We start from the raw sequence: 12,830 nt of genomic DNA, 5'->3' as shown, positions 1-12,830 counted from the left end.
AAATTTTCTTAGTATGTTATTTCATTTTTAAAGCCCTTATAATGTGATGATTATCATGTTTACTTCCTTTAGTGTGTATAAAGTAAAAATTCTCATTTTTGCATCTTCATGTATTTTTGCTGCATCTAATTAACATTATTATTTTTTTGGACCTCATAGAGCTGGCTATTTGCCTCAAAATATTCCCCTGGAGATTATCAAATACCTTTCTGAGGAAAAGGATTTTCTTCCATGGCATGCTGCCAGTCGGGCTCTCTATCCTCTAGATAAATTACTGGACCGAATGGAGAACTACAATGTCTTCAATGTAAAAAAATAGATCTTTTTTGTCTTCAATTCTCAAAACATGTGCTGGTTTATCATCAGATACTATTGTGCAATTGATTTAAAGTTATTTCCTTTCTTCCTAATTGTTATGTTTGTTACTTTTGTCATGTTTTCCTGTGGGTATGTGGTCCTAGCATTTGAAGAAGAGAATTTAAGAGAAGCTAATCTGTCCTTTCCTGAAAATAAAAGCACTTTAGTGCTACAGCACTAAAAAAGATATAAATAACCCAAATCCTCCTAGTCCAAATTTATTTCCCTCTAGTTATAAGATTCTTCACTCACCAAAGACTTAAATAAAGCAGGCAAAGGGATTCTAAAGATCTTAACAGGATACCAATAATTGGAGTAAAGATTGTTAGTCATTATTTTTATCCAAGAGGGCATAGTGAATTCAATTCACTTCCTTAATTAACAGGGATAAGATCAACATTGAGGCAAAAGCCCATTCATAATTGGGACCAAGGGGATAATAGTGCAGCAACAATAGATAATCCAAACAGACAGGAAAGCATGACAAACATTCCAAAATATATTACTTGAAAAATCTTACCTCAACTAGAAGCTGGTTGGGAAACCAAAATATTATTGTTGGTGGTAATTAATGGAGAAATTTCATAACAACTTCAAATTAAATTAGTAGCAAACATTTGATATTTAGTTTTACCATTAACAATCTAATTTTGGTACATATGGGAAATGTCTTTATATTCAGCGTTAACTTTTCTTTCCTATATTCATTTTTAAAAACCTGACCAGTATCCTATAAAATAACCCTTTCCTATAACTTACTGAATGTTTTTTCAATTAACTTAGTCTTAATATTCTTTAAACTTATATGATTACAGCATAAAATCCCTTTAAGGGAAGCATCTCATTTCCCAGATTGTCATTAGAATTGCTCGTTTTTTATATGCAGACTGCCACAGAAGCAATTCAGTTTTAATAAATAAAAATGGTGACATTTTGGGGTAGATAGCTTTACTGCTAAGGCCTCATAACACATACAAAAAAAATGTGTCATTTTAGTGATGACATAATTTTCACCTGCTGGAAGAAGAAACATTGCATTTCTCCTTTTCTTCCAGACACACAAACATGTGTGCATGGAACTTATGGAAATATAACATCTATTCAATCTGTATATATTTGCCCTTTAAGATAGTATATCATGTCAGACACTTTATTTTCAATAGCAATTAAAAAAAACTACTTGGACTATCATTTCAGTACTCTTCTTCCTACCTGAAATTAAGGAAGTACATTCAAGTAAAGAAGAGCATGTTTAAATTGATATTGATATTTAAATGTACAAGGAAATTAATGGATATTAACATGAACTACTAATGAATACTCTGCGTGTTATGATAAATAGCACTGTTAAGTCATTGGGTAAACTTATGTAGTCATTTTTTCCCATCTATGTCTTTGTCATTAAGGGTAACTATGCTTTTTCCATAATTTATATGTGAGACCTACATGTATGCATATGCTTGCCCCTGAACAGTCCATATTTGTAGAATTTGAACATTTGTAGAATGTTCAACAGAACATATTTCTCACAAGTTCATTATGAAGTCAAGACTACTTTATTTTTTAGCATTATCCCAACTTTTTCTATATTAGAATGGAGTAATGTCTTGCATACTATATATACTTAATAAATGTTGCATTTCTTGAATTTAAATATTCATAAGATATTATTATATCTATGAGTAGGTGTTTTCAAATAACCAACTTTACCATGTGAGACATTTAATTTTAGACACTTGATTTTAATGGACAAATTAAAATCTTGACACTGACATTATTTCCCCTCCCTTTCCATTTAGGAATATATTTTAAAACAAGTGGCAACAATGTACATCAAACTTGGATGGCCAACAATTAACTTTAATGGATCCCTTGTTCAAGCATCTTACCAACATGAGTATAACTTTTTTTTTCTTTTTTCTATTTTTAACCTAAAAAATTGTAGTTAAAAAATAGTACCAATACTATTGTGACTTTCATAATTTGAGACAGTCTTACTTTCATTTCTTATCTCTCATTTCCCTTTCTGGGGAGAATTGTTGCTGTGTTAGCACAAATTCTTTTACCTTGCATTTGAGAACAAAAATAATTCTCTTGCTATGCTATAGTTTAAGCCTTGTCTTTAATGGTGATGTTAGGATCTGAACCTGTGCTTTTTTTTCTTATAATACTTATAGATACATAGTCTAACTGTTGCTTAATTGGTTCTTATTTAACCCTATAGAATTATAGAATTTAGATTTAATTGTGTTCTTATATGTTGTTAATGAGGATGTTTAATGGCTTCCTAAGAATGGTGATATAGAGGAATAGGATTGTGTTTCCATTTTTTTAGTTTCTTTTCTTTTACTTTGGTAATACCCAGAGAATTACGGCGAGAAGTAATAATGCTGGCATGCAGCTTTGGTAACAAACATTGTCACCAGCAGGCTTCAACATTCATTTCAGACTGGATTTCCAGCAATAAGAACCGGTGAGTGGACAAGATTAATATTTCCCCCTTGCAGACTCTGATGAGCAGATAGGTAGATATAGTTATAGATAGATATGTATATATGTAAAAAAATTGATATCTAGATATCTATATCTTTCCAAGATCGTTAAAATAGACCAAAAATTCGTTCCAAAATTTAGTTAGATTTCAGCTAGATATTATTGTTGCGAGTACTAAATAATTGGGTATTTTTAAAAGATGAAGAGGAAATTGCAAAGTTGCAAACATTTAGACTTACATAAAAATGAACTTCCAAAAAACTTCAGCTATCTAAAAGTGGAATGTACTCCTACAGGAGGTCAGTGGGTTCCTCTGATTGGAAGTCTATAAGCAGAAGTGTAATGACCACCTCTTAAGCATATTCTTAAACATATCTTATTCATGCTTAGTGCATAGTTAATACTGCTTGCTTGTTCCTTCCTTCCTATGTGACTCTAGATAAATTCTGATGTCCTTTCTAACTGAGATTCTGCAGAGTAGAAATCAAAATATACACGTCTTAGAAAGACATTGGCTTTTTAAAAAGGTACCCACTACATGCAGGCAATAATTTGGCAAGCATCTGTTAGATCTATACTAGTTGCTGGGCTTTGCACTAGGCATGGGTGATACAAAAACATAAGTGAAGTGGGTTTACCTTAAGGATCTTATAGTCTACAGGGGGAAATAACATGTTTAGAGATAGTGGATATGTGATATAGACAAAATAAATAAGAAGTAATTGGGAAGCTCAAACAAGGAAGATAATCACGAAAGGCCTGTTTAGATGGAGATACCATGTGGATTTTTGGAAGGGAGCTAGGAATTTAAGGCTTGGGAAAAATTTATGCAAAGCTATGATGGTAGGAAATGAAATGGCTTTGCTGGAATTCATAGTTTTAAAAGGAAATAAATGTAAAAATTTGAAAAGTTGTGTAGAGCTTGATCTAATACATATTAACCAAATACAACTTAGATTTGATTTCTATGTGATAGAAACCTTGAAGGAAATGGGGAACAGTTAAAATGTATAAAGTATAACTTTTTTGGCTTTTCTTTTTCTATACTTTTGGCTTCTATAATCTAAAAGTTTCCCTATTGATTTTTCATTTTTCTTATTTTAGTGATATCAGGCAACCAAAATAGCTTAGGCTATAGAATTAGAAAAAAAGTTATTAAGATAAGCCCTATTTTAAAGAAAAAGCTTTCAATATTTCAATACAGTTGTCCATTAAGGTATTCATCTTAAAGTGAACTGATACACTTCCCAAAGGAAAACAGGAATTGCATACAATTTATAAATTGCTACAGATCTAGTCCAAATGCCTCATCTTGCAGAAGAGTAACAGACTCAGAGAGATTAAATTACTTATATAAGATCACAAACAAAGTTTTCCCTCCCTCTCTTCCTCCCTTCCTCCCTCCTTCCTTTCTTCCCTCGCTTCTTCTCTCCCTCTCTCCTTTCCTTCCTTCCTTCTTTCCTTCCTTCCTTCCTTCCTTCCTTCCTTCCTTCCTTCCTTCCTTCCTTCCTTCCTTCCTTCCTTCCTTCCTTCCTTCCTTCCTTCCTTCCTTCCTTCCTTCCTTCCTTCCTTCCTTTCTTTTTTCTTTCAAATTCTTTCAAATTTCAAATTAATTCTATTATGTTAAGATTGAGGAAAGATTGCCCATTGCAAAACAACATTTCATTAATCTGTGGTCATGAGTAGGGGCTCGTTTTATCAAATTTTTAACTAACTTTTAAGGTGGTGCTCACTTTGTTCAGAGGCATAACTTAAGCCCATTCCTAGATTTTGAAAGACTTTGCCATCCTCTTAGGTATTCAGGAATGGTTTTCAAGCTATCAGAATAAAAAACTAAATCTGTAATCTATTTTATGTAACTTGCTATATACAGTCATTTAATCTTCAAAGTAACAGTCTCTAAATGTTATTCAAAACTGACTAAATAGGACAATATAGCTTTACAAATTCTTTTACAAAATTATGTAATCTTTGGTGTGAATGGGATACTGGGGATTATTTGTTTCTCCTTGGTATTTACACCTCCAATTCAACAAATATGGACTATATGAATTTTCCATTAACAGTGCAAAGTAGTATTCTAGAACCTGCTTGAACATATCTATTAATAGATACTCTATGACTTTGCAAGGAAGTCATTCAATTTTGAAGAAGTTCTGGTTGGTAATTTCTTCCTTACCAATGAGCATAAATCTTTCATCTTGTATTGTTCATTCAAAGGACATTAGAAGAATTATTTTGAGTTTATAACTCAACCTACATTTACCTTAATCCATGCAAAGTATAAAAATTATTCAATAGAGATGTTTTTGAAGACTAAACTTATAAATTATCTGTACCAAAGATATGTTTCTTAATTGACTTAATAGATGAGTGCTAATTTAAAGATTATCAATTCATCACTAGCTGTTCAGCTAATACTGTAAATCCTCCCTTCTTATAGTCCCTCCTCCTTATAATTCCAAGCAACAAAGAATGACATAGATATAAACATATATATAGTATATGTTTATGTATGCACACATATGACATATATATGAGTATATAGCATATTGAATGTATAACATGTATCATATATATACATATATATATGTATATATGTATACATATATATGTGTATATATATACATACATATATATATACATATATATATACATACATATATATATATACATATATATATATATATATATATATATATATATATATATATATATATATATATATATATATATATATGTATATATACTTTTATAAAATTTTCTCCTTGCCAATACTGGTAAGCATTGGTAAAGAATCACTAAACCACACATTATACTTAGGCAGAGAATCAGACCTTCTACTTGAAAGGATATAGAATTAGAATATATTCCTCCTTTATCTTAGGGTCCATGGAGGCCATCATGAAAAGTGAAAGAAAGAAGACAATTTGAGATGTGTCCAAACCACAAAGAAACTTTACAACATGCATGATATTTCTTCGAGTTATAAATTCCTCAAAGATAGTAGATATATCTCATTTTCATATTTTCCCAAGTGTCTTAAAACAGTTGCACAGTACAAGTAGTTAACAAATGACTACTAAATGGACAAAAGCATTGCACAAAAAGTAATAAAAAGTATGATCTTTCGTACTTAATATATCGTATAATAAATTATTTGTCTATATGTAACTATTAGCATCAGAATAAAAAACGTGCTAATATGAAAAGAATAGGATCTGGGTTTGAATCAAAGCTCTAATACTTATTAGCCACAGGGTATAGGGAAAGTCACTTCTCTTGAATTTACATGCCCTCATCTATAAAATGGGTATGATAATGAAGCCCATAAAATCACTAAAGACTCCTCATCCCAACTCATATTGTCCCTGATAAATCAAGAGCAAGCTTATACCTTCCCCTCAGACAACTAGAGATGAGAGTACCTTACTAATGCTATCTATCAGTTCAAGTTTCCATTCCAATATATTGTACCCAATATAAACTCCCAGGTATTATTAATATCTTCTATAGAGCATCAATACCCCTACTAATTAGCCTGTACTAAAAAGAAAAACCTTACAAAGCAATCCCCTTCATTCTATACTAGGACAACACTTCTATACATATATCTAGAGTGGGCTCAAATTTATAGAAATTTTTATGAACTGTTTTCCCCCAGCAAGTTCATTTATAAAGGGGCTATACCCCATGTGTGAGTTGCTTTTGCCTTTTCTTGACTGCTGTTTATCACTGCTATGCTGGACAAGCAACAGATATCTGTAGTCACATATCACAAGTTGTTTTTGATAGACAAATTAAGTCCTAAGATACCTCCCCACTGTGAGGCTTACAACATGTCTTCCTCATTCAAATCAACCTTGTAAAAAGTAGGGCCTCATCATTGCTTTAGTTCCTCAGTTCCGGATCAATTAGCTAATCAAAATAGATCTTCTTCATTAAATATGCATAATACATGGAAATAATTCATGTCCAAATGAGGGTCATTTCAGTTAGATCATTTTGCATGTGCATATGTGGACTGGGCTCTCAGTAAGCATCTCAGTCCCCTGTTACAATATTTCAATATGTACTTCACTGGGTTTCTTGGAGGAACCTGCTTTGCAAGCAATGTGAGCTTAGAAAAATTGGCAGAATGGATTCTGTAGGGGAAGCCCATGTTAGACCAAGCTCAGCTATACACAAAATCTATTATGGCCTTTTCTAAGAGATTATTTAAGTCACCTCTGGTAGCTTTGTTTTTTCATATATTTACTACTTTTGCTCCTTTAAAAATTTAAGCTATTATCTTCTATAGGTAATTTAAATATGAAAGATATGGGTTTTTAAATCATTAGTATTTTTCAACATGTCCTCTTTCTATTATTCCACTTTATTTTATAGTAAAACAAGTAATATGTTAAATACAGATAATTTATTTATTGATTTCTACTCAATGGACCATATAAGCACTCCTGATTATCTTATTGTCCAACCTTCTGCTGCTAGGACAGATATTACACACTAACAAAGAATTATCAAAATCTGAGTTCAAAAGTTTAATCTACATATCTTAGACTGTTAGCTATAAAACAATGGAGTAGTAATTTTTGCTGAATTTCATTATTTTTCCTCTCAGAGAATAAAAGTATTTTTAAAAATAATGTTATTAATCTCTTCTGTTTTTATATTAAATCCTAAAAATGCCCTCCCCTAGATTGAAAAAACAACTCAGGCAAAAAAAACAAAACAAAACAAAAAACACTCTATAGTAATCATGTTTAATAAACTATGCAATAACCTAAGTTTATGGTTCCCTACTTCTTTGAAAGATAAGGAAATATATTTTATTATCTGTGTTTGGGGATGACTCTTGGTTTGTTTGTTTAATTTTTCAATTACTCGTTGTTCAGATTGCTTTCAATGATCTTTTCATTTCCCAAATTGTAATAATTCTGAATCAGTTCATATCAATTTTTGGTATCTTCTTAAGTGATTCTGGAGTAGTAAGTCAGATGTTATTTATATTGCTTACCTAAAAAACACTTACTGATAATCAAGGTAAAGAAATAGAAATAGCATTTTCCTCATGTTATGTATTGAGAGATATGATGTGCAAGATTTGATCATTTTTTTCAATAATAAAGAATCCAAAAACAATCAGGACCACAAATCCTTTGGAAAATAGGAGTATTATGCAGCATAATTTGATATATTGGGTGGAAAATCAGTGGCATCAGTGATATTAGACTGAGAAAAAAATAAACATATATGTGTGTGGTATAATGAGGAATAATCTAATGGAACCAAGAAAAGAAACCAGAAATAGCAAGAAAAAAAAATCAAGAATTATAGATCATAAAATTGAATCAATCAAAAAATTCCAAATCACTTTTGAAAAATATCATTGTCAATTGAGGTATCTCAGAGAACAACAGGAAGTGTTAAGTGTCTGAGGTCAAATTTGAACTCAGGTCCTCCTGATTTCAGGACTGATATTCTATACAGTGTCATCTAGCTGCCCCAACTAACTGTTTATAAAAAGGAATTATTCTCTAGTATATTTATGGAGAAAAAAATAAAAATCTGATAAAGTTTTCTTGCTTAACAAGGTATTTTAGCTGAGAATTGAAGTAAACTAAGAGACAGAGGCAAGAAGTGAGAGGATTCAAGACATGGGAGACAGGGCAGCCAGTTGGTACAGTGGATAGCACATCAGCCCTTGAAGTCAGAAGGACCTGAGTTCAAATCTGGCCTCAGACACTTACCTTTTCCTAGCTGGGTGACCCTGGGCAAGTCACTTAACCCCAATTGCCTCAATAAAACAAAACAAAAAACCAAGAACAAAAGAAGATCAGAAAATGTAATCCATAGAGTTTCAATTAGTTTTTTTTTTCAATTTTTCTAAGTCCCCTTAAATTATTAACCCCTCAAAGTTTTCTTATTTATTCAATTATTACCCCTTAATTATGATTCTTTACTGTTAGGGGGCACAGTGAATTGAGTTTTGGGCCTAGAATCAGGATGACCTGAGTTTTAATCCAGTTACTAGATGTGTAAACTGTAGGCTAGTCATTTAATCTGTTTGCTTCAGTTTTTTCTTATGTAAAAAGGAATTAGTTTTAGCATCTAAGTCTAGGGGTTTGTGTGAAAATTAAATTAGGTAATATTTATCAAGCACTTTGCAAATGTTAAAGCACTATATACATGCTTCAGCTGCTGATGCTACTACTACTACTACTACTACTATTACTCTCCTTAATTCACCTTTTTCTGTTTTTTTAAAAGAATAGTTTTTAATAATCTATATAAATAATGAATTATTTATCATTTTCTTGATAGTTGTATTTACTTACTTTGCTATTTGGAGAATTGCAAATTGAATATTCTATCCATCATTATTATTTATTTTTTTTTAATTAAAAATGGCTCAGGTTCAGTGTTTCTCTTTTGTTGAAAATTCATCAATTTCTATTTATATTTAGATTCCACATTTTAAAAAATGTTACTATGCATTGTATTCTGAGTTCCCTTGAATTTTGAATCTCCTTTTCCATCCTTTTCTTCAATTATTTAGAAATGGTGGAGTAATCCAGGGCTATCTGAATTGGTGTTCTTTCATAGCAGAAAGTTTTTCTCCTGGATGTTTAGAATCTTTATTGTTGAAACTCTGAAAATTAACCACTAGGGTCTATTGAGTTTAATTTAATAATGAAGTTTTTCTATGATTTACTTATTTATTTTTAATTGAGCAATTTAAAAAGTCCTAACAAATTTACTTAGTCTAGAAAAACAAATTCACATGATAACTGTTACCAAAAATGCATGTGCCATTCTGAATTTCAAGTCTATCATCACTCTAGCAGGAAAGAGGTACAGTATTGCAATGATCAAGATTTTAACATCTTTCTAGAGGCAACTAGGTGTCATAAAAGATTGAGTTCTGAAACTGGAGTCCGGAAACAGGAATTCAAAGTTGATCTGATACTTACTAGCTCTGTAATCCTATTCCCCTCAGATTCCTTTACAAAATTGTTATGAAGATCAAATGAGATAATAAATATTTCTGAAATGTTTGGCACAATATCCAGTATGTGACTGATACTTAAATGTTTTCTCCTTTCTTTTCAAATTTTTTTCCTTATGATGATGATATAATTGTGTAAATTGTTCAAACAATTCTCATTTCACTCTGTAACAATTCATAGCTATTTTCTCAGTTTCCTCCAAAATTATCTATTTTGTCATTTCTTATCAGCATATTATATGATCCAAATGATGAGAGTTAGGGAAGGGGAACCCCCCTTTTAGGTCGGTGCAAAGATAGTCACGTGACAGCAGAGAGTCCCCTGTAAAAAGAATTTACAGACCCAAAAACCTAGATTGATAAAAAGGGTTTATTTTAGAAGTAAAGTTAAAGATAGAAAGACTCCAGGGCCAGAGGTGGTCAACTGGGTAGACAGGAACCTTACATGGCCAGAAGGATACCATGTTTGGGAGGAAGGGTTACTCCAAAGGGAGAGCTCCAGTTTGGCTCTTTTATACCTAAAGGGACTTGTGGGTGGTGTCCCAAGTTGGCTCAGATCTGGTGGGGGCTGGGACAGGCCAGTGACCAGGATTTGTAAATCAAAGGTCAGCCATGGGGTGTGGAGGCAGACAGCTGCTTAAGCTGTGCGTTTTCTCTCAGGAATTACTTTATGACAACCCTCGGAATTAATGCTTGAAAAGAAACCCACAAATAATCACCAACAGAAGACATCCTTGAAATTCTCCAGAAAAGGTCTGTGTTTGCTTGGGGGAAGGGACGAACAAACTGGGCTCAGACTGAGGGCAGGCAGCAAGAGCAAGACAGGCAGCTCATACAGCTCAGACCAGAAGGGGGAAGGGTACGATCTCTTCTATTTCTGGCAGCAAGCCAGGAGCAGCAGAAAAGGTGTAAACACTGGAGGTGAAGAATAAAAACCCAGAAAACTAGCATCTCTCGGGACCTGGCCACCCTCACCCCCACTCAGCACTTTCTTAGAGCCTCAGAGCTCAGATGCAGCACAGCCATACTGACCTCTTAGTACCTCACTGCTGTCTCCCTCAGTCTGTAGAGGAAGCCTGGTTACACCATCCAGCCCCATCCCCCACCAAAAACAGATCAGTTGTTTTCTTGTCAATTTGTTTTCTTTGATTCCTGCTCTGACAAAATGAACAAAAAATTTAAGAGGGCTTTAACCATTGACAGCTTTTGTATGGAGACAGAGCAGACTTCAGACACTGAGGAGACTAAAAACAGACTGTCCCCAGAGGAATCCCCTAAGGGGGATATGATCTGTTCCTCAATACACAAAGCTCTCATAGAGGAAATCAAAAAGGCTCTCACAAGAGAGCTAGAAGAGAAATGGGAAAAGGAAAGGGAAGCTTGGCAAGAGAGTCTGGAGAAGTCATCCTACGCATTTAAAGAAAGAGTAGATAAAGAAATCAAATCATTGAAAAACAAAATTAATGAATTATAAAAGGTAAACAATTCCAAGGAAAACAGGATTAGTGAGCTGGAAAAAGAAAACAGCTCTCTAAAAAATAAAATGGATGAAATGGAAAAAAAAATTCCATAGAAGAAAAAAACTCAATTGGACAATTACAAAAAGATATAAAAAAAGTGAGTGAAGAAAATACATCATTGAAAATTAGAATGGAAGAAGTAGAAATGAATGACTCAAGGAGAAACCAAGAAGTAGTCAAGCAAAACCAGAAAAATGAAAGAATTAAAAAGAATGTAAAGTATATTATTGGAAAGACAAGAGACCTGGAAAACAGTTCCAGGAGAGACAATTTGAGAATAATCAGACTCCCTGAAAAATGTGAGGAAAAAAAGAGCCTGGACACTATTTTCCAGGAAATTATCAAGGAGACGTTTTGGAAACAGAGGGTAAAATAAACATTTAAAAAATTCATGGATCACCTACTGAAAGGGACCCTAAAACCAAAACGCCAAGAAATATAGTGGCCAGGGGGGAGCTAGGTGGTGCAGTGGATGGAGCACAAGCCTTGAATTCAGGAGGACCCAAGTTCAAATCTGATCTCAGACACTTAACACTTCCTAGCTGTGTGACTCTGGGCAAGTCATTTAACCCCAGCTTCAAAAAAAAAAAAAAAAAAGAAAAGAAAAAAAAAGAAAAAGAAAAAAAGAAAAAAAGAAAAGAAAAGAAAAGAAATATAGTGGCCAAGTTCAAGAACATCTATCAGATGAAGGAAAAAAATATTGGAAGCTGCTAGAAAAAAAGCAATTCAGACATGGAGGAGCCACAATAAGGATAACCCAAGATCTAGCAGCGTCCACATTAAAAGAACAAAGGGCCCGGAATATGATATTCCGAAAGGCTAAGGAACCTGGTATGCACCTAAGAATAACTTACCCAGCAAAAATGAGCATCCTTTTTCCAGGGAAGAAGGTGGACATTTAACGAAATAAATGAATTCCATCTATTCTTGATGAAAAAACCAGATCTACACAAAATGTTTGATCTTCAAATACAGAACTCAAGAGATTTCTAAAAAGGTAAAAAGAAATCTTTAGAACTATATTTCTGCCATAATGATATGTAAAGAACACATGTATAATTTGTCCTACAAACTAGAGGTGGAAAGGCAATTATATCATAAAAAAGGGTAAAGTGGTGGTACTACATCTCATGAAGAGGAAAAGGTAACCTATTATATCTGAGAGAAAGAAACCACATTTGTGGTGTTCACAAATTTAATACTGGGTAGGGGGGTAAGAAGAAAGGAAAGGAGAAAAGCCAGAAGCAGGGGTTAACAGGATGGCAAGAAATGTAGAATTAGTCATTCTAACCATAAATGTGAATGGGGTAAACTCCCTCATAAAGAGGAAGCAATTAGCAGACTGGATTCAAAGCCAGAATCCTACTATATGTTGTTTACAGGAAACACACCTGAAACAGGGTGATATATTAAAAAAAAAAAAAAAAAGTAAAAGAATGGAGCACAATCTA

The 12,830-nt window shown here is 32.9% G+C and overlaps 1 protein-coding gene across 3 annotated transcripts in view; it reads left to right on the top strand.

Moving 5' to 3' along the window:
• TRHDE (thyrotropin releasing hormone degrading enzyme) overlaps window positions 1–12,830 on the top strand; it is a 563,478-nt gene that overhangs the window by 494,240 nt on the left and 56,408 nt on the right. For all 3 annotated transcript variants that reach the window (XM_074270526.1, XM_074270525.1, XM_074270528.1), the window contains exons 13-15: window positions 160–307; window positions 2,157–2,254; window positions 2,723–2,830. In XM_074270526.1, the coding sequence (XP_074126627.1) occupies window positions 160–307; window positions 2,157–2,254; window positions 2,723–2,830 (354 nt within the window). The remainder of the gene's footprint in view (window positions 1–159; window positions 308–2,156; window positions 2,255–2,722; window positions 2,831–12,830) is intronic.

Source organism: Sminthopsis crassicaudata, chromosome 5 (assembly GCF_048593235.1).
Source record: "Sminthopsis crassicaudata isolate SCR6 chromosome 5, ASM4859323v1, whole genome shotgun sequence".
Classification (NCBI taxonomy): Eukaryota; Metazoa; Chordata; class Mammalia; order Dasyuromorphia; family Dasyuridae; genus Sminthopsis; species Sminthopsis crassicaudata.
This window is presented reverse-complemented; position numbering and strand designations above follow the sequence as displayed.